Here is a 24,870-nt window from a genome sequence, read left to right as displayed (position 1 = left end):
ATTACACTTAAAAAAAAAATATTAACTCAGTTTTACTCAAATAAAGAGATGTTTATATTAATCCGCCCCGGATTATCAAAACATAAACCACTATTAAAAACATATACAGATTGGACATAATAAAAAAAAACCTCCAACAATGGTAGTATTAGTGTTTATCCACCAGGTGGCGCCATGGCGCAGAATTTAGAGGACACAGTCAATGGCAGCTATAGGCTAGGCTTTAACCCTTCAGTGACTACCAATACCATACTAATTTTAGAAATGAATGGATTTTAAGGGGGCGCTATGGTACTAATTGTCCTTTTGCAGGATGACTCGTTAATCGTGAGGTCGTAAGATTGTGACAAAGCCTAATCCGTACACGTTATTTCATATCTCTGGATTCGCCTAAACATGTCCTTCCTTTATATTCGACTTCACTTTGGAGAACAATCCAGACTTGAGCTCATGGATAGAGGGAGGAGGGAGCTCCACCATTGTAGGCCTTGTTGTCTGTGTCCACCCCCCTGTGGGTACAGCTGCACTGATAGCAGTCAGACCCATTCCAGTGTCTCTAATCTCATGGAAATGAGGTGTCGGCTTACAGGGTATACACAGGCGGATCTGCTCTCTGACATAAACAAAAGAAACTGAAAGGAGATTCCCAGGAAGGAAAACCTGAGACTGATTCCGGAGGTCACGGAGCTGCATCTACTTCCTCCTTCAGACACGACACCTCTGGATCTGTAAGAAGTAAGTACAAGCTGTATACACGGCGGTGCTATGGCTGTATACACCGTGCGGCGTTATAAGAGCTGTCATCGTACGATTTGTAGGACTCGCTATGTACAGGATTACTGCCTCTGAATAGAAACTAGAGTGTTCCCATTCACTGACAGCAAACGCACAGCTGCGGAATGGTAAAGAGATAGACATAAAGTATAGTCGGAAGTTATAGAACCTCTAATGTCTCCTCCGCAGGGCGCTGATACTGTATCCAGCTATAGCGCAATCCTTATCGGAGCACAACTGGGAATTGGACTTCATTTAACTTGGGATCACAGAGATGGAAAATCCAGCTCCGGATGCTCTACACATTCAATCGGTAGGAGCGTCCACTACTGTCCTAAGCGAAAAATAATGTAATGAAATACAAGATATTAATTTAAAGGGAACCCGTCACCACTATTTTCACAAATACAGGTAGTGGCAGGTTCCCATAGAGCTCTAGTAACTATCTGACACCCTGCTTTTAGCTAAAAATTGTTCCCCTCAGATCCCCATAAAATCAGAGTTATAATCTTGCCTGGTATCTATGCAGCTTTGGAGCTAGTCCACGGGGGCGTGGCCTAATGTCATGTGACCAGGGTGACATCATCAAAGGTCCTTGAGCTACTTAATATGAAAACTATACCCCATGTACATATCTGACCACATAAAACCATCACAGCAGCCTCCATGGACTTCTACTCCTCTCCATGCAGGCTGCTGTGATTTCATGTGATAAAATATGCTGTGATTTCATGACATATATGCTTAGTGTACAGCTCCTAATGCTACAAAAGCTATAGGACCTGCGATGATGTCACCCTGGTCACATGACATTATAGCAGCATACAGAGATAGGGATGGGGAGGAGCTGCTGGATTCAGCCCGAGGAGGCCACGCCCACCTGGACTCGCTGTAGACATGCTTAGTTACCAGATAAAACTATAAAGTTGAATATATGGGAATCTCAGGGGCATAATTTTTAGCTACAAGCAGGATGTCAGATAGTTATTAGAGCTCTATAGGAACCTGTCACTACCTGTATTTGTGAAAATAGTGGTGACGGGTTCCCTTTAAGCTGAATATTTTATTTAATTTGTTACATTGTTTCAGCTACAGCCCTGAGGTCCAAATAAATTATGAGCACGTTCGGCTTCCTGCATGGGAGGATAAAGTTTATGGTAAGTGTTTATTTGTCACTGCTTTTCCAGCAGTTTTGTGTCATAGAAACAGTGGAATAATCGCAAATTTTTGTGCAGTGCAAGAATTTGCAATCACAATAGCGACTAAGCCACCTTCACGCCATGTTCGCGTAGAGGGGTGCAGCAGCCGGGGAGGTGGTGGGCACAGGGTTAGTGCCTGCGTTCTTTTTCAGAACCGGCAAACTTTTGTTCACTGGTTTTTAAGCTATGCCAGGCCCGACCTGCTGTAGTTTTGCTCACCAGCCACGCTGCCGCCTGAGCCTCTTGATGTATCTGGCATGACGAGGGGGACGTGGCAGTGCCCCGCAGCCACAGGTGTGCTGGTGTATGATAAATCTCCCCCTATGGGGCAGATTTACTTACCTGGTCCTGTCGCGATCCAGCGGCGCGTTCTCTGTCCAGGATTCGGTTCTTCCGGTGATTCACTAAGGTAGTCCGCCCGATGTCCACCAGGTGTCGCTGCTGCGCTGAAGTTCGACAGAGTTCGCTGGAGTTCAAGTGACTCCGGCGACACATTTTTTTTTTTTTTTAAATACTGCGGTTTTTCCGAATCAGTCAGGTTTTCCAATGGCCACGCCCCCCAATTTCCGTCACGTGCATGCCGGCGCCGATGCGCCACAATCCGATCGATAAAGAGCGATTTGGGCCCTTAGTAAATGGCCCCCTAAAGGGAACGTGTCACCAGATTTGACCCCAACCAACTAGTACAGTATGAAATGTCCTTTCTAGAATTCCCTCTTTCATGTCAAATCTTTCCCATTCTTTATAAAGAGAAAAAATGTCATTTGACAATGATCAGAGAAGAGACGTGTCATTCTCAGAGGCTGCAGGAAGAGGGTCACTTTTGCCACCTATATCTTGGGTACTATAGCAGATTAATGCTACGCCACGCTCAGCAATCTCCGTCACCTCCATAGAGATTAACGGAGCAGAACTCTCCATAGGGCCTAACTTGAATTTTGGGAAAAACCCTTTAAAGAAGAGAACTTTATCTTTCAAACCACATCAGGCTTGCAGTTCTGTGATCTAACAGAAGAAGAGATAAAGCTGCAGATAAAGATCCAATGTTTGCCCTTTCCTATAACCGCCTGTATCTACGGTTCTAGTAGCTCAAAGGATCCCAGGCCTGATGTCATCTGAAAGATGAGATTATTATCTCCAATCTGGTACCAGAACTATGTTTCTAGGAAATGTAGAACCAAATAAAGGGGTGTCAAAAATGACCCTCCCCCTGCAGCCACAGCCCCGATAACAAATTTGTTATTGCTCCGATGAATCTAAAACCTAAATATTTTAATTTAGTTTTAATATGAAAATAAATATAAAACTGGTTGTGTGTCTATAATTCCCCAAACTATCACTATTCTCTTTTACAGACGGCCCCAAGGATCGGGACAGTGTAACCACCATGGCGGACATCCAGTGGTTTTATGCAAAGTCCAAGGTGCCAATCTGTCTGGCGATAACTGATAGCTATCACTTCCTGGAGAAACTGAAGGAAACTGATTTCTTATCAGAGGAGGAGGCACTGGTGAGGATGATATATACAGGCGGTCCCCCACTTAAGGACACCTGACTTACAGACGACCCCTAGTTACAGACAGACCTCTCTGCCCACTGTGATCTCTGGTGAAGCTCTGTGGATGTTACTATAGTCCCTGACTGCAATGATCAGCTGTAAGGTCTCTTTAATGAAGCTTTATTGATGATCCTTTTAAAAATATGCAAATGAGTCTGAGGTGCTCCGGGGGTGTAACCAGAGCCCCTCTGTGCTATAAATTCACAGGCTGGTGTGAGGTGCAGCAGCACTTCCTCTTCCCACTATGCTTAAATCTTCTTCTGCTGCAGTGAGATTACATCACACAGAGGGAGAGAGACGTGCTGAGGAAGCAGAGGGAAGGGGGGGACAGTGTAACAGCCTGTGAAGCTGCAACACAGAGGGGCTCTGTTTTTACATCAAAAAATGTTGAAACTCCAATTGTCACTGGGGCAAAAAAAAATTTTTGTCTGGATCTACCATTATAAAATATACGGTTTCGACATACATACAAATTCAACTTGCGTAACCCAGGGACTGCCTGTTATGAACATTACCTATAACGGGTTTAAACCTTCCACTAAACCACATATAGGGATATTGTGATCAGTTATTTAACAACTAACCCCCACCCCCCTCCTCCTGGCACAATGACCTCTGTACAGGTCGCAGAGCATGCCCACAACACTATACTGTGACAGTAAAGCAAATCCTTGAATGCTGTGACTGTAAAGCAAATCCCTAAATGCTGTAAACATCAACTCCGGCAAGATGGCCGACCCACACAAGAAAAAACATACCATAAGAAGGCTGAATATGTATCTGTATCTGATTTTATATACAAATAAAATACTATACATTTTTGTCTTTATCCACAGGAGCTGCAAGGAGATACCAGGACGGTCCCTCGTGTGGTGTACGAGTGTCTCTGCTGTATAGAGGAGAAGGAAATCGGTGCACAAGATTTCTTCACCTTCTTATTCCAAAAATCCTTCTTGAAAAGGTATCCGGATCTGAATCCTATATATGCAGGTAGGTGACGTAACCTCGGTATCCACTATATTTAGGTGGGTTGATATGTCATGGGCCTGTATATCACTGCTTCTCATCACAAACTATGGAAGGTCTCATCTATCCAACATTTTTGGCATAACCCCAGAAATACAAGGGCTCAATCATAAACACACACACAACCCCCTATTCACAAAATGAATGTAAAATTGTGGGGACTCCAGTAATCTTCTGTATGGGGGACCACAAGTCCCACTGACCGTCTCCAGACCAGTGTCCAATCACTTCTATGTAACTGTAACGACTGAATCCAAAAAGTGCTGAAGGGGCTTGTTGTGCCCCATTCTGCTGATTGTGGCTTGTACTAAGAATCTACCGTAACCCTATTCACTAATCTGAGGCAACCTACCTCTACATTGTGCTGCTCCAGTCACCCTGGGAAAGTCTTCATAGGGGCACCAGTCTACATGCGCAACTTATTTACATGAACATGTTCCTTGTGGAGACTGTAGAAAACTCAGAGCATGTCCTATACCTGCTTGCGTTACCAGCTCTGCCCTCCCGATGAAATTTGTGGAAATGTTGAAGGAAATCTACCATCAAAATCCATCATGATAAACCAGGGACACTTACTCATAGATCCAGGCACCGTGACTGTGGTATCTTCTTATATTTGTTATCCATGGTCTCTTTCCTTTTACTATCAACTTTTGAAATTTGGGGTTGTTACCAGAGTCCCTCTGTGTTGCAGCTTCACAGGCTGTTGCACTGTCTCCCCCCTTCCCTCTGCTTCCTTAGCCCTTCTCCCTCCCTCTGTGTGATGTAATCTCACTGCAGCAGAGGACGTTTAATCACATAGTCTGAGGAGGAAGCCTGCTCACAACAGCTTGTGAATTTGTAGTGCAGAGGGGCTCTGGTTACACTCCCAGAGCCCCTCAGACTCATTTGCATATTTTTTAAAAGTTTTTCAGAAGGAAGGAGGCCATGGAAAACAAATATAAGATGATTACCACAGACAGGGTTTAGAAGTGCCCCTGGTTTATCCTGATGGATTTTGATGGTAAAAAATGTTACCCGGGTGTTATCTGTTACCCAGGTGTTATCATATTTGTGGATCTGTTGCTAGGGAACACAATCATGTGACCCTTAAAAAGGTTGGGACAAGCTAGTGAAATCATTTGTCAGCCTTCATTTTCGTGATAATACTAGAGGTTTTATCACTATTTTACTTTTTGGGTTCCCTGTACAGAATACCAGGAGGGAAAGTACCGCTATGGTATACACAGTACGGCTGATATGGACAAGGACCCGCTGATTTTCGCACAAGAAAAAGTCCGGATCTGTTTAACAATCACAGATCGATTTCCATTTCTGCACGGATTGCAAGATCTTACAATTCTCTCAGAATCTGAGGCACTGGTAGGACTTCATATTTTTTTAATTAATTTTGGGAGTGTTTTTGTACTTTTTTTTTTTTAAGTTGCTATTTACAAGGATTACTCATCTGTAATTAAAATATTGTTGAGACTAAAAACTTGTCCAGAAACACTATAGTTGGACTGTAAGTGCGGAGTCCAGGCCCCTGTTACTAGACATTCCATAATTTTGGTAGTGGCTGTACCTGGTATTATAGATTAATTGTATTCACTTGGGGGCTGAGTCGGGAAAATGAAGAATTCCTGCTGTCACTCCAGTACTTCCGGTTTTATGGCCTCTACCTGGCTGGCGGATATTGAGGTAACAGGACCCAATTAAGTCAATGATTGGCCTCCCCAGACAACTAGACCTCAATTCTGTATTCCCGGGAACTTTACTTCCTTTGTTGCCCACTGCTCCAAGGAGGCCACTCATTGGCTGAAGTGGGTCCTAGGACCTGATTAGGCTACTGGGACCCCGAGAAACTATTGGCCAGGTAAAAACCCGAAAAAGAACTGAAGAGGTGTAGGTACAAGGAGTCGGAGCAACTATGCATTATTTCGTGCCTGGCCGCCCTAGTCGTTTTCCATATTCCTCAAAAACCATTAAAAACATAAATAACACAGAAAAGGGCCTCTAAAATAAAAATAAATTGTTACTTTCTGGTCCCCCACTTCTCAGATTTCAACATTCCTGGTCCCCACTCCACTTGATTTCCTGGATGTATAAGACTACTCGGCCTGTCACTGCTTGTAGCAAGAGACCTACCTCATTTAAAGAGGACATTTCACCACCTCACACATGTGGAGATGAACTTACCACGCTGTAAAAGCTGCTATACAGATTCAGGTGCACTTTGAACTTCCTTTCTAGCCCCCACGGGTGCTGAGATATCAGTCCTGGTATCTGAGCAGTATAATCCTCTCCACTGTCGGGGAGAGGAGGAGCTTGAAAAGGGGGGTTGGCTTGTTATAATCATCTACTTGTCAGAGAAGATTAGCATAACACATGCCCCCTCCCAGCACCTCCTCTCTAGAGGATTATAAGGGTCAGATACTGGGACTGATATCTAGAAAGGAAATATAAATTACCTCTCTCCTGAATCTGTGAAGCAGATGTGAGATGGTGATTCCTCTTTGATGATTGGTTTAGCTGAAACTCCCGTGGTATCAAATGAAATCCTATAAAATCCAATCTAGTGGGTAACAGGAATATTGGATCAGCAAGAGAGTAGTATGAACTTTGCCACCACTACAAATTATCTTACTGGTGTACACCTGGTAATAAGATTACAATTTCCGATGAATTTTGGTACAGACCACCCCCGCTAATCTGATGACCAACCATACAGGTACTTCATGTTCAATGTTGTATTATGGGGCGGGTGGGAGAAGAATGGAGCAGTAGTTTTTTATTATTATTCTTGTATTTTTACAGAAACTACACGCGGATGAGCGTCCGGTCTCCCGTGTCATATATGAGTCTTTGTCATTGATTGAGAAGAAGGACTTGAAATTGAATATAGTGTTTGAGTATATATTCCAGCAGTGTTACCTGAAGCTGTATCCTGGCCTGCAGGACATACTACAAGGTACTATTCCTTCCATGTACTACATACCGTGGCGAAAAAATGTATTTAGTCCGCCATCAATTGTACAAGTTCTCACACTTAAAAAGATGAGAGGCCTGTAACTACATCATAAGTAGAACCTCAACTATGACCGACAAAATGTGAAAACAAATCCAGAAAGTCACATTGCATTCATTTGTCTCATTACCTGTAGTAATGGCTCCTGTGTCCTCCTCTCATTACCTGTAGTAATGGTTCCTGTGTCCTCCTCTCATTACCTGTAGTAATGGCTCCTGTGTCCTCCCCTCATTACCTGTAGTAATGGCTCCTCTGTCCTCCTCTCATTACCTGTAGTAATGGCTCCTGTGTCCTCCTCTCATTACCTGTAGTAATGGCTCCTGTGTCCTCCTCTCATTACCTGTAGTAATGGCTCCTGTGTCCTCCTCTCATTACCTGTAGTAATGGCTCCTCTGTCCTCCTCTCATTACCTGTAGTAATGGCTCATCTGTCCTCCTCTCATTACCTGTAGTAATGGCTCCTCTGTCCTCCTCGCATTACCTGTAGTAATGGCTCCTCTGTCCTCCACTCATTACCTGTAGTAATGGCTCCTGTGTCCTCCTCTCATTAACTGTAGTAATGGCTCCTCTGTCCTCCTCTCATTACCTGTAGTAATGGCTCCTCTGTCCTCCCCTCATTACCTGTAGTAATGGCTCCTGTGTCCTCCTCTCATTACCTGTAGTAATGGCTCCTCTGTCCTCCTCTCATTACCTGTAGTAATGGCTCCTCTGTCCTCCCCTCATTACCTGTAGTAATGGCTCCTGTGTCCTCCTCTCATTACCTGTAGTAATGGCTCCTGTGTCCTCCCCTCATTACCTGTAGTAATGGCTCCTCTGTCCTCCTCTCATTACCTGTAGTAATGGCTCCTCTGTCCTCCTCTCATTCCTGTAGTAATGGCTCCTCTGTCCTCCCCTCATTACCTGTAGTAATGGCTCCTCTGTCCTCCTCTCATTCCTGTAGTAATGGCTCCTCTGTCCTCCCCTCATTACCTGTAGTAATGGCTCCTCTGTCCTCCTCTCATTCCTGTAGTAATGGCTCCTCTGTCCTCCCCTCATTACCTGTAGTAATGGCTCCTCTGTCATCCCCTCATTACCTGTAGTAATGGCTCCTGTGTCCTCCCCTCATTACCTGTAGTAATGGCTCCTGTGTCCTCCTCTCATTACCTGTAGTAATGGCTCCTGTGTCCTCCTCTCATTACCTGTAGTAATGGCGCTTCTGTCCTCCTCTCATTACCTGTAGTAATGGCTCCTGTGTCCTCCCCTCATTACCTGTAGTAATGGCTCCTCTGTCCTCCTCTCATTACCTGTAGTAATGGCTCCTGTATCCTCCTCTCATTACCTGTAGTAATGGCTCCTCTGTCCTCCTCTCATTACCTGTAGTAATGGCTCCTGTGTCCTCCTCTCATTACCTGTAGTAAAGGCTCCTCTGTCCTCTTCTCATTACCTGTAGTAATGGCTCCTCTGTCCTCCTCTCATTACCTGTAGTAATGGCTCCTCTGTCCTCCTCTCATTACCTGTAGTAATGGCTCCTGTGTCCTCCTCTCATTACCTGTAGTAATGGCTCCTCTGTCCTCCCCTCATTACTTGTAGTAATGGCTCCTGTGTCCTCCTCTCATTACCTGTAGTAATGGCTCCTCTGTCCTCCCCTCATTACCTGTAGTAATGGCTCCTCTGTCCTCCTCTCATTACCTGTAGTAATGGCTCCTGTGTCCTCCTCTCATTACCTGTAGTAATGGCTCCTCTGTCCTCCCCTCATTACCTGTAGTAATGGCTCCTCTGTCCTCCCCTCATTACCTGTAGTAATGGCTCCTGTGTCCTCCTCTCATTACCTGTAGTAATGGCTCCTGTGTCCTCCCCTCATTACCTGTAGTAATGGCTCCTGTGTCCTCCTCTCATTACCTGTAGTAATGGCTCCTCTGTCCTCCTCTCATTACCTGTAGTAATGGCTCCTCTGTCCTCCTCTCATTACCTGTAGTAATGGCTCCTCTGTCCTCCTTTCATTACCTGTAGTAATGGCTCCTCTGTCCTCCCCTCATTACCTGTAGTAATGGCTCCTCTGTCCTCCTCTCATTACCTGTAGTAATGGCTCCTCTGTCCTCCTCTCATTACCTGTAGTAATGGCTCCTGTGTCCTCCTCTCATTACCTGTAGTAATGGCTCCTGTGTCCTCCTCTCATTACCTGTAGTAATGGCTCCTGTGTCCTCCCCTCATTACCTGTAGTAATGGCTCCTCTGTCCTCCTCTCATTACCTGTAGTAATGGCTCCTCTGTCCTCCCCTTATTACCTGTAGTAATGGCTCCTCTGTCCTCCTCTCATTACCTGTAGTAATGGCTCCTCTGTCCTCCTCTCATTACCTGTAGTAATGGCTCCTCTGTCCTCCTCTCATTACCTGTAGTAATGGCTCCTCTGTCCTCCTCTCATTACCTGTAGTAATGGCTCCTCTGTCCTCCCCTCATTACCTGTAGTAATGGCTCCTGTGTCCTCCTCTCATTACCTGTAGTAATGGCTCCTGTGTCCTCCCCTCATTACCTGTAGTAATGGCTCCTCTGTCCTCCTCTCATTACCTGTAGTAATGGCTCCTCTGTCCTCCTCTCATTACCTGTAGTAATGGCTCCTCTGTCCTCCTCTCATTACCTGTAGTAATGGCTCGTGTGTCCTCCTCTCATTACCTGTAGTAATGGCTCCTGTGTCCTCTCATTACCTGTAGTAATGGCTCCTGTGTCCTCCCCTCATTACCTGTAGTAATGGCGCTTCTGTCCTCCTCTCATTACCTGTAGTAATGGCTCCTGTGTCCTCCTCTCAGTACCTGTAGTAATGGCTCCTCTGTCCTCCCCTCATTACCTGTAGTAATGGCTCCTGTGTCCTCCTCTCATTACCTGTAGTAATGGCTCCTGTGTCCTCCTCTCATCACCTGTAGTAATGGCTCCTGTGTCCTCCTCTCATCACCTGTAGTAATGGCTCCTGTGTCCTCCTCTCATCACCTGTAGTAATGTCTCCTCTGTCCTCCTCTCATTACCTGTAGTAATGGCTCCTGTGTCCTCCTCTCATTACCTGTAGTAATGGCGCTTCTGTCCTCCTCTCATTACCTGTAGTAATGGCTCCTCTGTCCTCCTCTCATTACCTGTAGTAATGGCTCCTCTGTCCTCCCCTCATTACCTGTAGTAATGGCTCCTGTGTCCTCCTCTCATTACCTGTAGTAATGGCTCCTGTGTCCTCCTCTCATCACCTGTAGTAATGTCTCCTCTGTCCTCCTCTCATTACCTGTAGTAATGGCTCCTCTGTCCTCCCCTCATTACCTGTAGTAATGGCTCCTCTGTCCTCCTCTCATTACCTGTAGTAATGGCTCCTCTGTCCTCCCCTTATTACCTGTAGTAATGGCTCCTGTGTCCTCCTCTCATTACCTGTAGTAATGGCTCTTCTGTCCTCCTCTCATTACCTGTAGTAATGGCTCCTGTGTCCTCCCCTCATTACCTGTAGTAATGGCGCTTCTGTCCTCCTCTCATTACCTGTAGTAATGGCGCTTCTGTCCTCCTCTCATTACCTGTAGTAATGGCTCCTCTGTCCTCCTCTCATTACCTGTAGTAATGGCTCCTCTGTCCTCCCCTCATTACCTGTAGTAATGGCTCCTGTGTCCTCCTCTCATTACCTGTAGTAATGGCTCCTGTGTCCTCCTCTCATTACCTGTAGTAATGGCTCCTGTGTCCTCCTCTCATTACCTGTAGTAATGGCTCCTCTGTCCTCCTCTCATTACCTGTAGTAATGGCTCCTCTGTCCTCCTCTCATTACCTGTAGTAATGGCTCCTCTGTCCTCCTCTCATTACCTGTAGTAATGGCTCCTCTGTCCTCCTCTCATTACCTGTAGTAATGGCTCCTCTGTCCTCCTCTCATTACCTGTAGTAATGGCTCCTCTGTCCTCCCCTCATTACCTGTAGTAATGGCTCCTCTGTCCTCCTCTCATTACCTGTAGTAATGGCTCCTCTGTCCTCCCCTTATTACCTGTAGTAATGGCTCCTGTGTCCTCCTCTCATTACCTGTAGTAATGGCTCTTCTGTCCTCCTCTCATTACCTGTAGTAATGGCTCCTCTGTCCTCCCCTCATTACCTGTAGTAATGGCTCCTCTGTCCTCCTCTCATAGCCTGTAGTAATGGCTCCTCTGTCCTCCTCTCATTACCTGTAGTAATGGCTCCTGTGTCCTCCCCTCATTACCTGTAGTAATGGCTCCTCTGTCCTCCTCTCATTACCTGTAGTAATGGCTCCTCTGTCCTCCTCTCATAGCCTGTAGTAATGGCTCCTCTGTCCTCCTCTCATTACCTGTAGTAATGGCTCCTGTGTCCTCCTCTCATTACCTGTAGTAATGGCTCCTCTGTCCTCCTCTCATTACCTGTAGTAATGGCTCCTCTGTCCTCCTCTCATTCCCTGTAGTAATGGCTCCCGTGTCCTCCTCTCATTACCTGTAGTAATGGCTCCTCTGTCCTCCTCTCATTACCTGTAGTAATGGCTCCTCTGTCCTCCTCTCATTACCTGTAGTAATGGCTCCTCTGTCCTCCTCTCATTACCTGTAGTAATGGCGCTTCTGTCCTCCTCTCATTACCTGTAGTAATGGCGCTTCTGTCCTCCTCTCATTACCTGTAGTAATGGCTCCTGTGTCCTCCTCTCATTACCTGTAGTAATGGCTCCTGTGTCCTCCCCTCATTACCTGTAGTAATGGCTCCTGTGTCCTCCACTCATTACCTGTAGTAATGGCTCCTGTGTCCTCCACTCATTACCTGTAGTAATGGCTCCTCTGTCCTCCTCTCATTACCTGTAGTAATGGCTCTTCTGTCCTCCTCTCATTACCTGTAGTAATGGCTCCTGTGTCCTCCTCTCATTACCTGTAGTAATGGCTCCTCTGTCCTCCTCTCATTACCTGTAGTAATGGCTCCTGTGTCCTCCTCTCATTACCTGTAGTAATGGCTCTTCTGTCCTCCTCTCATTACCTGTAGTAATGGCTCCTGTGTCCTCCTCTCATTACCTGTAGTAATGTCTGTTTGAACTTGTTTTCAATATAAGATACCTGTCCACAGTCCTCAGTCACACTCCAATCTCCACTATACTGTCGCAGGACACCAGAAACAAAATTGTAGAGGTGCACCAGGCTGGGAAGACTGAACCTGTAATAGGACGCAGCTTAGTGTGAAGAAATCAACTGTGGGAGCATTTATTAGTAAATGGACAGACATCATGACGAGGGGCTGTTTCTCTGTAAAGGTGCCAGGATGACTGATCCGTGAACATGAAGCAATGAATGGGGCCATGTATCGTGAGATTTTGATTGCAAACCTCCTTCCATCAGAAAGTGCATTGGAGAGGAAATGTGGCAGCATGACAATGATCTCAAGCGCACCACCAGGGGGATGAAGGAGAGACTTCGTAAGAAGCATTTCAAGGTCCTGGAGTGGCCAGTCTCCAGAGCTCGTCCTCATAGAAAACCTTTGGAGGGCGTTGAAAGTCTGTGTTGCCCAGTGACAGCCCCAAAACATCCCTGCTCTAGAGGAGATCGTTATGGAGGAATGGGACAACATACCAGCAAGCAAAGTATAGAGATAAACTTTTTTTATGGATCAAATACTCATTTTCCACCATAATTTGCAAACAAATTCTCTAAAACTCAGACCATGTGATTTTCTGGATTTGTTTTCTCATTTCGAGGTTCTACCTATGATGTCAATTACAAGCTTCTCTCATCTTTTTATGTGGAACGACAAGCACAATTGGTGGCCGACTAAATACTTTTTCCCGCCACTGTATACCTTACTTCAGTGTGGGGTATGGGAGGTGTAGAATGAAGGCACCTAAAATCTAGAGCTTCTATGTATTCATAGGCTGCCAGCCCTTGATGACACTAATAAATAACCGGAATATATCTTTTTTTCCTACAGAACCAAGTGGGGATTTTGCACCATTTAATGGCGGACAATGCCCAAAGTTCAACATCGCCACTGATGTACTTGAATTTTTTGAGCACAATAAAACGTATATAAGTGAAGCCGTGAATGAGCGGTTTCCATTCTTGAATGGGTTACAAGATCTCGGACTGCTGTCTCACATACACATGCTGGTAAGTAAAGTCTGTATCACATACAAAATGCAGCCCCTGGATCACCGATGAAATTATTTTAACAAAATAACTAAATATCAATAAACCCTCTTAGGACTCGCATTAGAGAACGGTACTAATTACGGTTGAATCATTTTTAAAATGTTTCTTAAAGCTACCATTTAATTAAAATTGCATAGAGGTGTCCATTAATTTATCATTCTGATATAGCCATGGCCAAAATTGGCAGTTTTTGTCAGAAAAAAATAAAATGTGTCCATGTTGTTGTTTTTTTTGGTTTTTTTTTACATGAAAATACATGTTTGTTTTATTTTTTTTTTTTATTTTTTTTTTTTTCTTTCTTACAGAAGCTGCAGGCAGACAGGAGGTCCACCAAGGAGGTGCTATACGAAGCTCTAAGTCACATCCAGACTATAAGTGACATTGAAACTTTTTTTGCCTACGTTTTTCAAGAATTCTACCTCAAACTTTACCCCGGTCTTCAAATATGTTTACAATGTAAGTGATGTGATGCATACGACTACATTGTAACTACTGCTCCAATGCATCCAACATAAAAACAAGATATGGGATAAATTATGTATTAGGCTTCATTCACACTGCCGCAAAGCAATGGGCGCCCGGGCCCTGTATGGGAGCGGTACGGTGCGGCAAACGTGCGGCACCGTACCGCTCCGCACCAGGAAAATGATAGGACATGTCCTATCTTTCTCCATAGTACGGCACCGTGCGCTGTATACTCCTACGGAGAGGGGCGGGGGTGAGCCGCGCTCACCCTTCCTCCTCTCCCTGTGCGCTGCCATTGCCCGCCGCGCTACAGTACGGCAGGCAACGGCAGTGTGAATGTAGCCTAAGCAGCAGTTTTCATTCATAACCTGCTTCGGGTCGGTCACGCAGTGAATCGAAAGCAGATTTTCCAAAGTCAAATCACATCTCAGTATAATGTCCTTAAGCAGAATTCACATAGAACATAGGGAGAGAGAACTTCTGACTTGGGTGGTGCTAGTGCGGGTCATGCCTTGTAATATAGTAGACTGGCTGAATGTAGGCATTGTCCAATCTAAGCTCAATAAAATCAATGTGTACAAAGCTCCTGGACCAGATGGGTTACACCCCAGAGTTCTTAAAGAACTCAGTTCTGTTATTGCTGTACCACTGTCTAAAATCTTCAGGGATTCCGTAATGTCTGGTGTGGTGCCAAGTGACTGGCGCAAGGCAAATGTGGTGCCAATATATAAAAAGGGCTCTAGAACTTCGCCAGGCAATTATAGGCCTGTAAGCTTAACTTCCATTGTGGGGAAAGTATTGGAAGGGTTAGTAAAAGACTATATACTGGAGTATGTGACATCAAATAGTATAATAAGTGACAGCCAGCATGGGTTTACTAAGAATAGAAGTTGTCAAACTAACCTGATCTGCTTCTATGAAGAGGTGAGCAGGTGCCTGGATGGAGGAGCAGCTGTGGATATTGTGTTCTTGGACTTTGCAAAGGCATTTGACACTGTCCCTCATAGACGCCTGATGGGTAAAATTAGGGCTATTGGTTTGGCAGAAATCATTTGCAATTGGATTGCAAACTGGCTAAAGGATCGTATCCAGAGAGTTGTGGTCAATGATTCCTACTCGGAATGGTCACCAGTTATGAGTGGTGTACCCCAGGGTTCTGTGCTTGGCCCACTACTATTTAATATATTTATTAATGATATAGAGGTAGGAATTAATAGCACTGTGTCTATTTTTGCAGATGACACCAAACTGTGTAGTGTAATACAGTCTATGGAGGATGTTCATAGGCTGCAGGGTGACTTGGACAAACTGAATGTTTGGTCATCCACTTGGCAAATGAGGTTTAATGTGGATAAATGTAAGGTTATGCACCTGGGGGCTAATAATCCAAAGGCAAAATATGTCCTTGGGGGAGTAAATCTGGGAGAGTCCCTTGTTGAGAAGGACCTGGGGGTACTAGTAGATCATAAATTGAATAACAGCATGCAATGTCAATCAGCTGCCTCTAAAGCTATTAGGATCTTGTCATGTATCAAAAGTGGTATGGACTCTCGTGATAGGGATGTAATATTACCACTATACACGGCACTGGTTCGGCCACACCTGGAATATGCTGTCCAGTTCTGGGCACCAGTCCATAAAAAGGATGCCCTGGAGCTGGAGAGGGTTCAACGTAGAGCCACAAAACTGATAAGGAGGAAGATGAGTCCCGAGGGATGTAGGAGAGTTGAGCCGGCGCTTCCTATGTCTTGATTCACACAACGTGATGTGTTGATCAATAGGTTGCTTTATTGTTAACAATAAAGCAACCTATTGATCAACACATCACGTTGTGTGAATCAAGACATAGGAAGCGCCGGCTCAACTCTCCTACATCCCTCGGGACTCATCTTCCTTCTTGGTCTACACGCATCCGGGATCCTGGTCCTGCACATCGAAGCGTGGTTCATCGAGGCCGGCTGCTCCGCTCCACTTCTATGACATGCCCTGTTAAGCTAACCACCAGGTGAGAGTCCACTCACAACCTGACACATATTTTCTAGTGGTTAACGATATCACACGAGGTTGCGCTCCCGTTTGTGTCTCCCCTCCACACGGGGTATCTCGAGATCCCTCGAGTCCCCCCCTCTCCAGGTATCCTCCAACAAAACTGATAAGGGGTATGGAGGGTCTTAGTTATGAGGAAAGATTAAAACAGCTAGATTTATTTAGTCTGGAAAAGAGACGACTACGAGGGACATGATTAATTTATACAAATATATGAATGGTCCATACAAAAAATATGGTGGTAAGTTGTTCCAGATTAAATCAAATCAAAAGACGAGGGGGCACTGTCTCCGTCTGGAGAAATCAAGGTTTAATCACCGGGGACGACAGGGATTTTTTACTATGAGAACGGTCAATCTGTGGAATAGCCTGCCTCAGGCGCTGGTCACAGCAGGGACAGCGGATAGCTTCAAGAAGGGTCTAGATGCCTTTTTACACCTAACATACATTGATGGCTATGTTATATAGAATTGTTTCCCCTAAATCCCTTCCTCATCCAATCCCTTCCCTTCCTCGGTTGAACTTGATGGACAAGTGTCTTTTTTCAACCGTATAAACTATGAAATAGGGGTGTTTTTTCTGGATTAGTTATATTTTTTTATTACTGTCGGTTTCTTTTTCCAAAAGGATTTGAAGTGTCCATGTGAAGTCTATGAAAAGTAGAATTTGCACAAATTTTTCCAACAGAAAATCTATGACAAAATTGGCCCTTAAAGGAAATCCACCAGACATGAGGGACACCGACTCATAGATCCAGGCACCGTGACTGTGGTAATCTTCTTATATTTGTTATCCATGGTCTCCTTCCTTCTAAAATATACTTGTATAACTATGCTAATGAGCCTAAAGGGCTCCTAGAGGGGCACCCTATTCCCCCATGCTGCAGATTCACAGCTCTAGTAACGCCCATCAGAACCCTTAAATCTCATTAACATAATTATAAAAGTTAATTTTAGAAGAAAAGAGGATATGAATAAGATTACCACAGTCACGGTGCCTGGATCTATGAGTAATGTCTCTGGTTTATCAGAATGGATTTTGATGGTAGATTTTCTTTAAATAAAGTCACATGAATGTTCTAATACAATGACTTATGGCATCTTGTAGGTCTCAATGCAGCGTTGACTTTGGACATCTGTCCACCTCCAGGTATTTACTCCGTAAAAAATTCTCAGACTGGTCCACTAATCTTCTGATTCATCTCTGAAAAACACCTCTATCTATATACAATCTATATAACATCTATATATAATCTACTAAAAGTTGCATATTGTATTACTAACCTTTTATCTCTTGGCAACCTCTTGCCCATGCATCAGTGTTCCCCTATGGTTCTTGAATGACAGGGTTTTTTGTTTGTTTTTTTACTTTTTGTCGCTGAGAGTCTATTACTGTATTGCAACCATTACCTTTAGCCCACCCACACACAATGATTGGCAGTGAGAGTCCTAATTATTCTGCCTCCACAGAGTGATTGACAGTGAGAGCCCTGATTACCCTTCCCACACACAGTGATTTACAGTGAGAGCCCTGATTACCCCGCCCACACACAGTGATTGACAGTAGGAGTCCTGATTACCCCTCCCACACACAGTGATTTACAGTGAGAGCCCTGATTACCCCGCCCACACACAGTGATTGACAGTGAGAGCCCTGATTACCCTGCCCACACACAGTGATTGACAGTGAGAGCCCTGATTACCCTGCCCACACACAGTGATTGACAGTGAGAGTCCTGATTACCCCTCCCACACACAGTGATTGACAGTGAGAGTCCTGATTACCCCTCCCACACACAGTGATTGACAGTGAGAGTCCTGATTACCCCTCCCACACACAGTGATTGACAGTGAGAGCCCTGATTACCCCACCCACACACAGTGATTGACAGTGAGAGCCCTGATTACCCCACCCACACACAGTGATTGACAGTGAGAGTCCTGATTACCCCTCCCACACACAGTGATTGACAGTGAGAGTCCTGATTACCCCTCCCACACACAGTGATTGACAGTGAGAGTCCTGATTACCCCTCCCACACACAGTGATTGACAGTGAGAGCCCTGATTACCCCACCCACACACAGTGATTGACAGTGAGAGTCCTGATTACCCCACCCACACACAGTGATTGACAGTGAGAGCCCTGATTACCCCACCCACACACAGTGATTGACAGTGAGAGCCCTGATTACCCCTCCCACACACAGTAGGAATCCTGTCGCGCACACACACAGTGACGATAACACCACTCAAGACTAAATAACTGAATGTTTAACCTCCTATTTATCTTTCAATATATCCTATACAGGGAAAATCGCAGAAGCACAGGGCTCCAGCACACCTATTGCAGGTATTCATGTAACCATATTTATTTCTCCATCACCTTTTCTGTTCCTGCAGTGGCATGCATATATACTGTATATATTACAAGCAGAAATTAATTAGCCTTAAAGGGGTTGTCAGACTTTGAGAAAAATTCTAGATGTTGGCTGTAGTTACCTCCCCCCACCCCCACCACCACACTTTGTCCAACTTTGATAAAAATTCTTCAAAACTTACATACACATATTATTGCCCCTTTACGACTTGCATATAAGTATTATTGATATCTGCGTATATAATGGGGGATAATATGCCAATCAATAGAGGTCCATCTGTTGGGTCCTGTTCCCACTAATAAATTGAGTGAGGGGCCCCTGTCCCTTCATTCACTCTTTATGGCACCAATATGGAGCTCTGTCCTTGGTTATTTCCATAAGTCCCATTGATGGTGAATGTATTGTCAGGACACATGCTCAGTCTTGTGGATAGTGGGGGTCCCAGCAGTCGAAACCCCCATAACCAATGGACCTGTGGATAGGAGATAACATGCAAACCTAGAAAAAAAATATCCCCTTTTTAGGGGTATCTGGAAGGGTTATATTATGTTGTACTGGACAGACAATAGACAATAACAATGGATTATGAACGATATTGCTTCAAACCTTTCAGACATAAAGGTCTTATCTATTAAACTAAATCTTACTGGATCTTAATTTGTGAATTATTTTTGATTCTCTGTTCACAGTGATAGTGAAAGATGAGATGGAAACCCCTCAAAACTCCGGAACTCCTTCCACAGGTTATAATCACCCTCATATCAGTCAATGGTTCTTCACAGTCCTCAGTTATGTCATTTCTCCTCTGCCCCCAGTACACCGGTTTTTGGGGTCACCATCTACAAGAAATTTTAGGTTCTGGTTCTTGGTGACCATATGATTGGTGTTCCCTCGTGATGTCTCATCTTCTGTTGGGTCTTCAGACTTCTCATAGTCGTGGTTTCTGTCATTATTGTCTTCTCCTTCTATTCCCATTAGATCTTCCAAGCATAACTATTTTCCATCACGTTGGATGTTCTCATGATGAACATTTAGTTGTTGACTCAATGAACGTTGAACATTGAACGCCCGGACAGGATCTACTTTTGGTGTTTGCTCAGTGTTTAAAGATTTTAGTATCAATTTTTGCTACTCTGGTTCAGCCATTAAAAGGCTTTTTTTGGCATAAATCTTTCCAGACATCTTCTATATTTGGCCCATTATGTCTTCTTCATTAACGCTGAATTTGCAATATCATCACATATTTCTATATTTAACCGGAGATCCAATCTGTTTACAATCATGAAAAACCTGTCTTTTGAGAGGCAGTTTGTTCTTTACTTTGCCCACATTTTTGTATTGTTCTTGTAGTATTATACGAAGAAGAAACAAGAGACATCTTGGATGAGGATTCCAGTGAACCTTCCACAGGTAAGACATTATCCTTTCATGTGACCAGTGGGGGATAAGAATATGTGACCCCGTTATTTCAGCATTTAGGAATATATAACAGATATTGGTCAAAGATTAAGCAGGATTGGCCAAATATCTTATGCTTGTTGTGTTGTCCGAATTTCCTGACAACAATCGCACACCTTACGTAGCCTGCATGTGCAACATCCCCCACCGGGGCCTAGCCCTTGAGGTGCGGCCTGGAGACAGCCGGGGCCCGCGGTACCGGAGTGGCTGGCGGTTGCGGCCTAAGCACGCTATTGTCACGGTGCTTGGTACGGGGGAACCGGAGGGCTGTCCTACAGCCTGGCAGGTCTCCAGCAGGGTGGTGTTGGCAAGAAAAGATGAGGGAGCGGCTGCTATAGCGGATCTCCCTGGGGCAACCCCTTAATGTCCCGAGTGTGAGTCTCTGGGTGATGGACAGGGTGCCCGGTGATGAAGGCAGCCGTATTAGCAGGGACCAGACGGAGACAGAAGTTGAAGAAAACAACTTACAGTTCTTTATTTGAACCGGCAGGAACCGCAGCAAACGTGCCTTTAACAGGTAGATGGAGTGCTGAGATGTGAGTTGGAGGGAGCCTCAGGAGATAGTTCACCAGCCTGGATGTAGAGGGCAGGCTGGGAGGCAGCTGTGTCCTTGTAGGAAGCTTCAGCTTGTCCTGTAGGGCTTCAGGTATCACCTTTAAAGGTAAGATGATACCCCTTTTCCTCACTACACTAACTCTAGTCTAATGCTCCACTCTTCAGAGGCAGGGGCTAGGCTCTTCCTGCTCTGGTATGGGCTAGACAGAGATTACTCACTCACTCACTGATTCTCCTAGGATTCCACACTAGAATAATCATCTAATGTTCTGATCTGAGCTGAGCTCAGACTAAACTGTTCTCTCTGAAAAGATCTCTGGAAAGAGAGCCTCAGAATTCTCCAGAACATTCCCGACCAGAGGTTTTATTACCTCCCTTTGGTCAGGTGGTGGCTGCTCCTCCAATCACATCTCAGCTTACAGAGCACAGGATGTAACACATACGATTGGACAATAGCATCTTGCATTATACAAAATACTTAACCTCTGCCTTGCCAGGCAGGATTCACCACTGCAATATCCCTATGTCCTATCAGAACCATGTTGTGTAATGGGATTACATGCAGGTGGGACGTATTCGCAAACCCTCCCTCGCCATTGCATCGGCGAGGGTGTTGCACATGTTTATAGGGAGTCGGAGGATTGAAGGATTAGCTGTAACTAGAGATGAGCGGACCCCATTTTTGCCTTGGTGTTCAGCCGGGTGACTCTGATATATTGACAGCCAATCCGGTAACTAGCCTTGGATATGATTGGAATAGGAAACGTCAGGTCTGTTCATCTCTAGCTACAACCCACGGGGCCGGCCCCAGCACTGGGCATAAACGGGCAAGTGCCCGGGCCCAGAGCTGCTAGGAAGGCCCACATAAAGTGAGGGGAGGAGGTTGTATTTAATGAATCCATAGTGGGTACGGTACGGGAGCTCTATATAAAATAACTGAGGGGCTGTTTGGGGTGATAAACCAGGGAATATCTTAGGGAACAGGAGACTGTTTTAGTTTCAGAATTTTTAATGCCACCATGTGAGCTCACTGCAAAGGGGCCCACTGAGGCTCTGTCGCCCAGGGGCTTAGTGAAACCTGGAGCCGACCCTGGTAACCCATCAATACATATCTGCAAACGTTTCAAATCGTATTTAATTTTTTTAATATCTGTTTTATTATAATTCGCCCTAACGTTTTACATACTTTTTGGATTACAGTGACTGTAAAAGATGAAATTATAGAAATCTCTGAGCAGGACTCTAGCGACTCTTCCCCAGGTATTTATATTTGCATCAATATTGATTTAATTTTTCTACAAATCAGTACGGTATCTCTTGAGAAGTCATAAAGACAGGCACCCAATCAATGGCGGACAAACAGCCGAAGTCCCCTGTGCATGAACAGTAAGGGAACCCCCTTGTTGCCCCATATTTTTTTTTAAAACTCCATGTGATATATCCATGTGATATAACGTGTTAGTACTTGTAGACATGACATTCGTTGGCTCAGGGTTTTAAATCAAATACAACAGCCAATAGAAAGCAGCTTTTTTTTATACTCCAGTGTATAGAGCTGTGTACGGTGTCATTTTTTTGCGGGCTGTGATGTTTTTTAATTTCAAAAATGTTTTGGACTGTACAACCTTTTTATGAATTATATTAAAAAAAAGTGATGACTGGAACTTTCGGGTGCTATTTACTTTTAAAGGAAACCTACCAGTTAGAATGGCAGGGGTAAGCTGTAAGTACCGAGCACCAGCTCAGGGTGAGCTGATGCCGGTACTTACTTTCGTTAGTGTTATAAACCGCGGTATCGCGGTTTTAACACTTCTTAAACTTTAGAGCAGAAGAGGCTTCGGCGCTGCGCGCGACCGTGCGCGCGCAACATCTCCGCTATTTCCTATGTAAGCGCGCGTATGATCGTGCGCACGCAGCGCCGAAGCCCCTTCTGCTCTAAAGTTTAAAAAGTGTTAAAACCGCGATACCGCGGTTTATAATACTAACAAAAGTAAGTACCGGCACCAGCTCACCCTGAGCTGGTGCTCGGTGTTTACAGCTTACCCCACCATTCTAAATGGTAGGTTTCCTTTAATATTTTTGATTGTTTGAGACTTATGGGAAGTGTTTTTTTAGATTAGTACTAGGGAAAGGGGGATGATTTATACATTTTTTTTCTGTATTGTATTTGTAGACCCTAAGGGATCTGATCGCTCTTACTATATATTGCAATACAGCTGTATTGCACTACATGGTGGATTTGCTGAAGATCTGTTACAATGTGCCACCAGGAGCCTCTTACAGACCACGGGCTGTCGTGGCGATGGATTGTCGCTCACCCTTGACGTTGGGGGAAGCGATAATCTTGCCAAGACGGCGGCATCCCTAGGGATTTACATTTTAACAGGTTAACACCGCGTTTCCAGTGGGTGTTTGTTGCATAATGCAGCAGACACCCAGTATGTTAGAAAAGGGTTTAACCAGGAAGACCTCCTCAAATATCCTTAACAGCACTGTGATATACTGTTACTTTACATGTCGTCAATTATTTTTCCTGGACACATGTCAGCATATGATCTGAGGAAACAAAAAAACTCCCATTATATCTTCACCATTGACTCTAAAGTTATCATAGCAATATATTTTTATTCTGTTTTCCCTAATTTTACAATATTTTTCTTGCAGTGTCATACGAAGACGAGACCAAATATGATCCGGAACAAAATTCCGATGGACCTTTTTCAGGTTGTTATCTTTTCTATCAAATTGGTAAAATCCAGTAGAAAGGGGAAGCGTGAGAGAAGTCTAGTATGAGAAGATCACTAAGGTGGTAGAGAGTTTGTCTTGGGTTAGCAGAGGTTGTGATATTGAGATAGATTGGAGAATTGTTAGTACGCTAAGAGGAGATGTATAAGTACTACAGCTAGTAATACCAATAGGCAGCATCGGTTCACTGAGTTGGGGGTATTGGGTTAGGGATGGCAGATGATTATATTAGACATAAAGCAGATAACGATGGGAGCAAAAAAACTGTTCTGACACTGTAATGATGCTCTGTTCACAGTGATGCCAAAAGATGAAAATTTAGAAACACCCGACCAGGACTACAGTGAACCTTCCCCAGGTATTTTTTTATCCCTTTTTATCACATCTGTACATTTAATAAAGCTTAAATGTGCCTTCCACCCTTCCACTGTGTCTAAGATTCCTCCTTAGAGAAATAAATGTTTTCTCTAGCTTAACACAAAACCAGACTCCTGTGGGGTTTTCATATTTTTTGGAATTCCCTTTAAAGGAAAATCTACCATCCAAAATACTCATAGATCCAGGCTGTGGTAATCTTCTTGTATTTGATATCCGTGGCCTCCTTCCTTCTAAAATCAACTATTAATATTACGCTAATGAGCCAGAAGGGCTCTGGGTGCTGCAGCATCACAGGCTGTTACACTGTGGAGCAGCACTCCCCCCCCCCCCACCTTCCTTTCACTGTGTGCTAAAACTCCCTGATGCCATAAAATTCTATCATGGGGAAAGTGCTAAGGGATCAGAGAGACAGTGTAACAGCCTTGCTACAGCAAGTAGGGGCACTGGTAAAAACCCCCATAGCATTTTTGGCTCTTTAGTATCATTTTAAAAGCAGCACTTCCCCCTTTAGACTTTGTGCTGGCTCCTGGCTGCAGTGAGATTCCATAAGGCAGAGGGAGGGGAAACTGCTGCAGAAGCAGAGGGGGAGACAGTGTAACAGCCTGTGAATCTGCAGTAAACCGTCGGCCAAACACTATATTGTCTGGCTTTAGGTTAGACCATCTATGTTTGACTAGTGGAGGTCCCCCCCTACCAGCAATGATGGGGTCCTCTTATCACTGAAAGATAATTAGTTTTTTACCCTCAAATATGAGCTTGATAGAAAATATTTCTTCCATCCGCTTTGAGCAAGTTTTTCCTTTTTGCAGTATTATATGAAGATGAAAACAATGAATTAATGGACTCAAGAATTTGGGATTCGTCAGGTAGTTACATCGTCAATGTATTTACATCCTGTGACAACAAAACTTACTACAGGCAGTCCCCGGGTTACGTACAGGATCGGTTCTGTAGGTTTGTTCTTAAGTTGAATTTGTATGTAAGTCGGAACTGTATATTTTATAATTGTAACCCCAGCCAAATTATTTTTGGTCTCTGTGACAATTGGATTTTAAAAATGTTGGGTTGTCATAAGAATCAGGAGTAACACTAAAGCTTTATTACAGACACCTGTGATAACTGTTATAGCTGATTATTGTAGCCTAGGACTAAAGTACAGTAA

The 24,870-nt window shown here is 44.4% G+C and overlaps 1 protein-coding gene across 3 annotated transcripts in view; it reads left to right on the top strand.

The window, feature by feature from the left end:
- The first annotated feature begins 432 nt into the window (after nt 1-432).
- The window catches only part of LOC140079981 (uncharacterized), a 36,592-nt gene continuing 12,154 nt past the window's right edge, over nt 433-24,870 (top strand). For 2 of the 3 annotated variants that reach the window (XM_072126129.1, XM_072126128.1), the window contains exons 1-17: nt 433-735; nt 964-1,087; nt 1,864-1,931; nt 3,329-3,483; nt 4,368-4,521; nt 5,750-5,919; nt 7,354-7,507; nt 13,461-13,639; nt 13,987-14,137; nt 17,300-17,341; nt 18,503-18,544; nt 19,262-19,315; nt 19,923-19,982; nt 21,786-21,845; nt 23,250-23,309; nt 23,629-23,688; nt 24,518-24,574. In XM_072126129.1, coding sequence (XP_071982230.1) covers nt 1,068-1,087; nt 1,864-1,931; nt 3,329-3,483; nt 4,368-4,521; nt 5,750-5,919; nt 7,354-7,507; nt 13,461-13,639; nt 13,987-14,137; nt 17,300-17,341; nt 18,503-18,544; nt 19,262-19,315; nt 19,923-19,982; nt 21,786-21,845; nt 23,250-23,309; nt 23,629-23,688; nt 24,518-24,574 — 1,486 coding nt within the window. In that variant the 5' untranslated portion in view covers nt 433-735; nt 964-1,067. The remainder of the gene's footprint in view (nt 736-963; nt 1,088-1,863; nt 1,932-3,328; nt 3,484-4,367; nt 4,522-5,749; nt 5,920-7,353; nt 7,508-13,460; nt 13,640-13,986; nt 14,138-17,299; nt 17,342-18,502; nt 18,545-19,261; nt 19,316-19,922; nt 19,983-21,785; nt 21,846-23,249; nt 23,310-23,628; nt 23,689-24,517; nt 24,575-24,870) is intronic. The other variant, XM_072126130.1, reaches the window with a different exon arrangement.

The sequence above is a fragment of the Engystomops pustulosus genome, chromosome 1 (assembly GCF_040894005.1).
Source record: "Engystomops pustulosus chromosome 1, aEngPut4.maternal, whole genome shotgun sequence".
Classification (NCBI taxonomy): Eukaryota; Metazoa; Chordata; class Amphibia; order Anura; family Leptodactylidae; genus Engystomops; species Engystomops pustulosus.
Note: the sequence above shows the minus strand (reverse complement) of the source record. Positions and strands in the feature narration are given on the sequence as shown.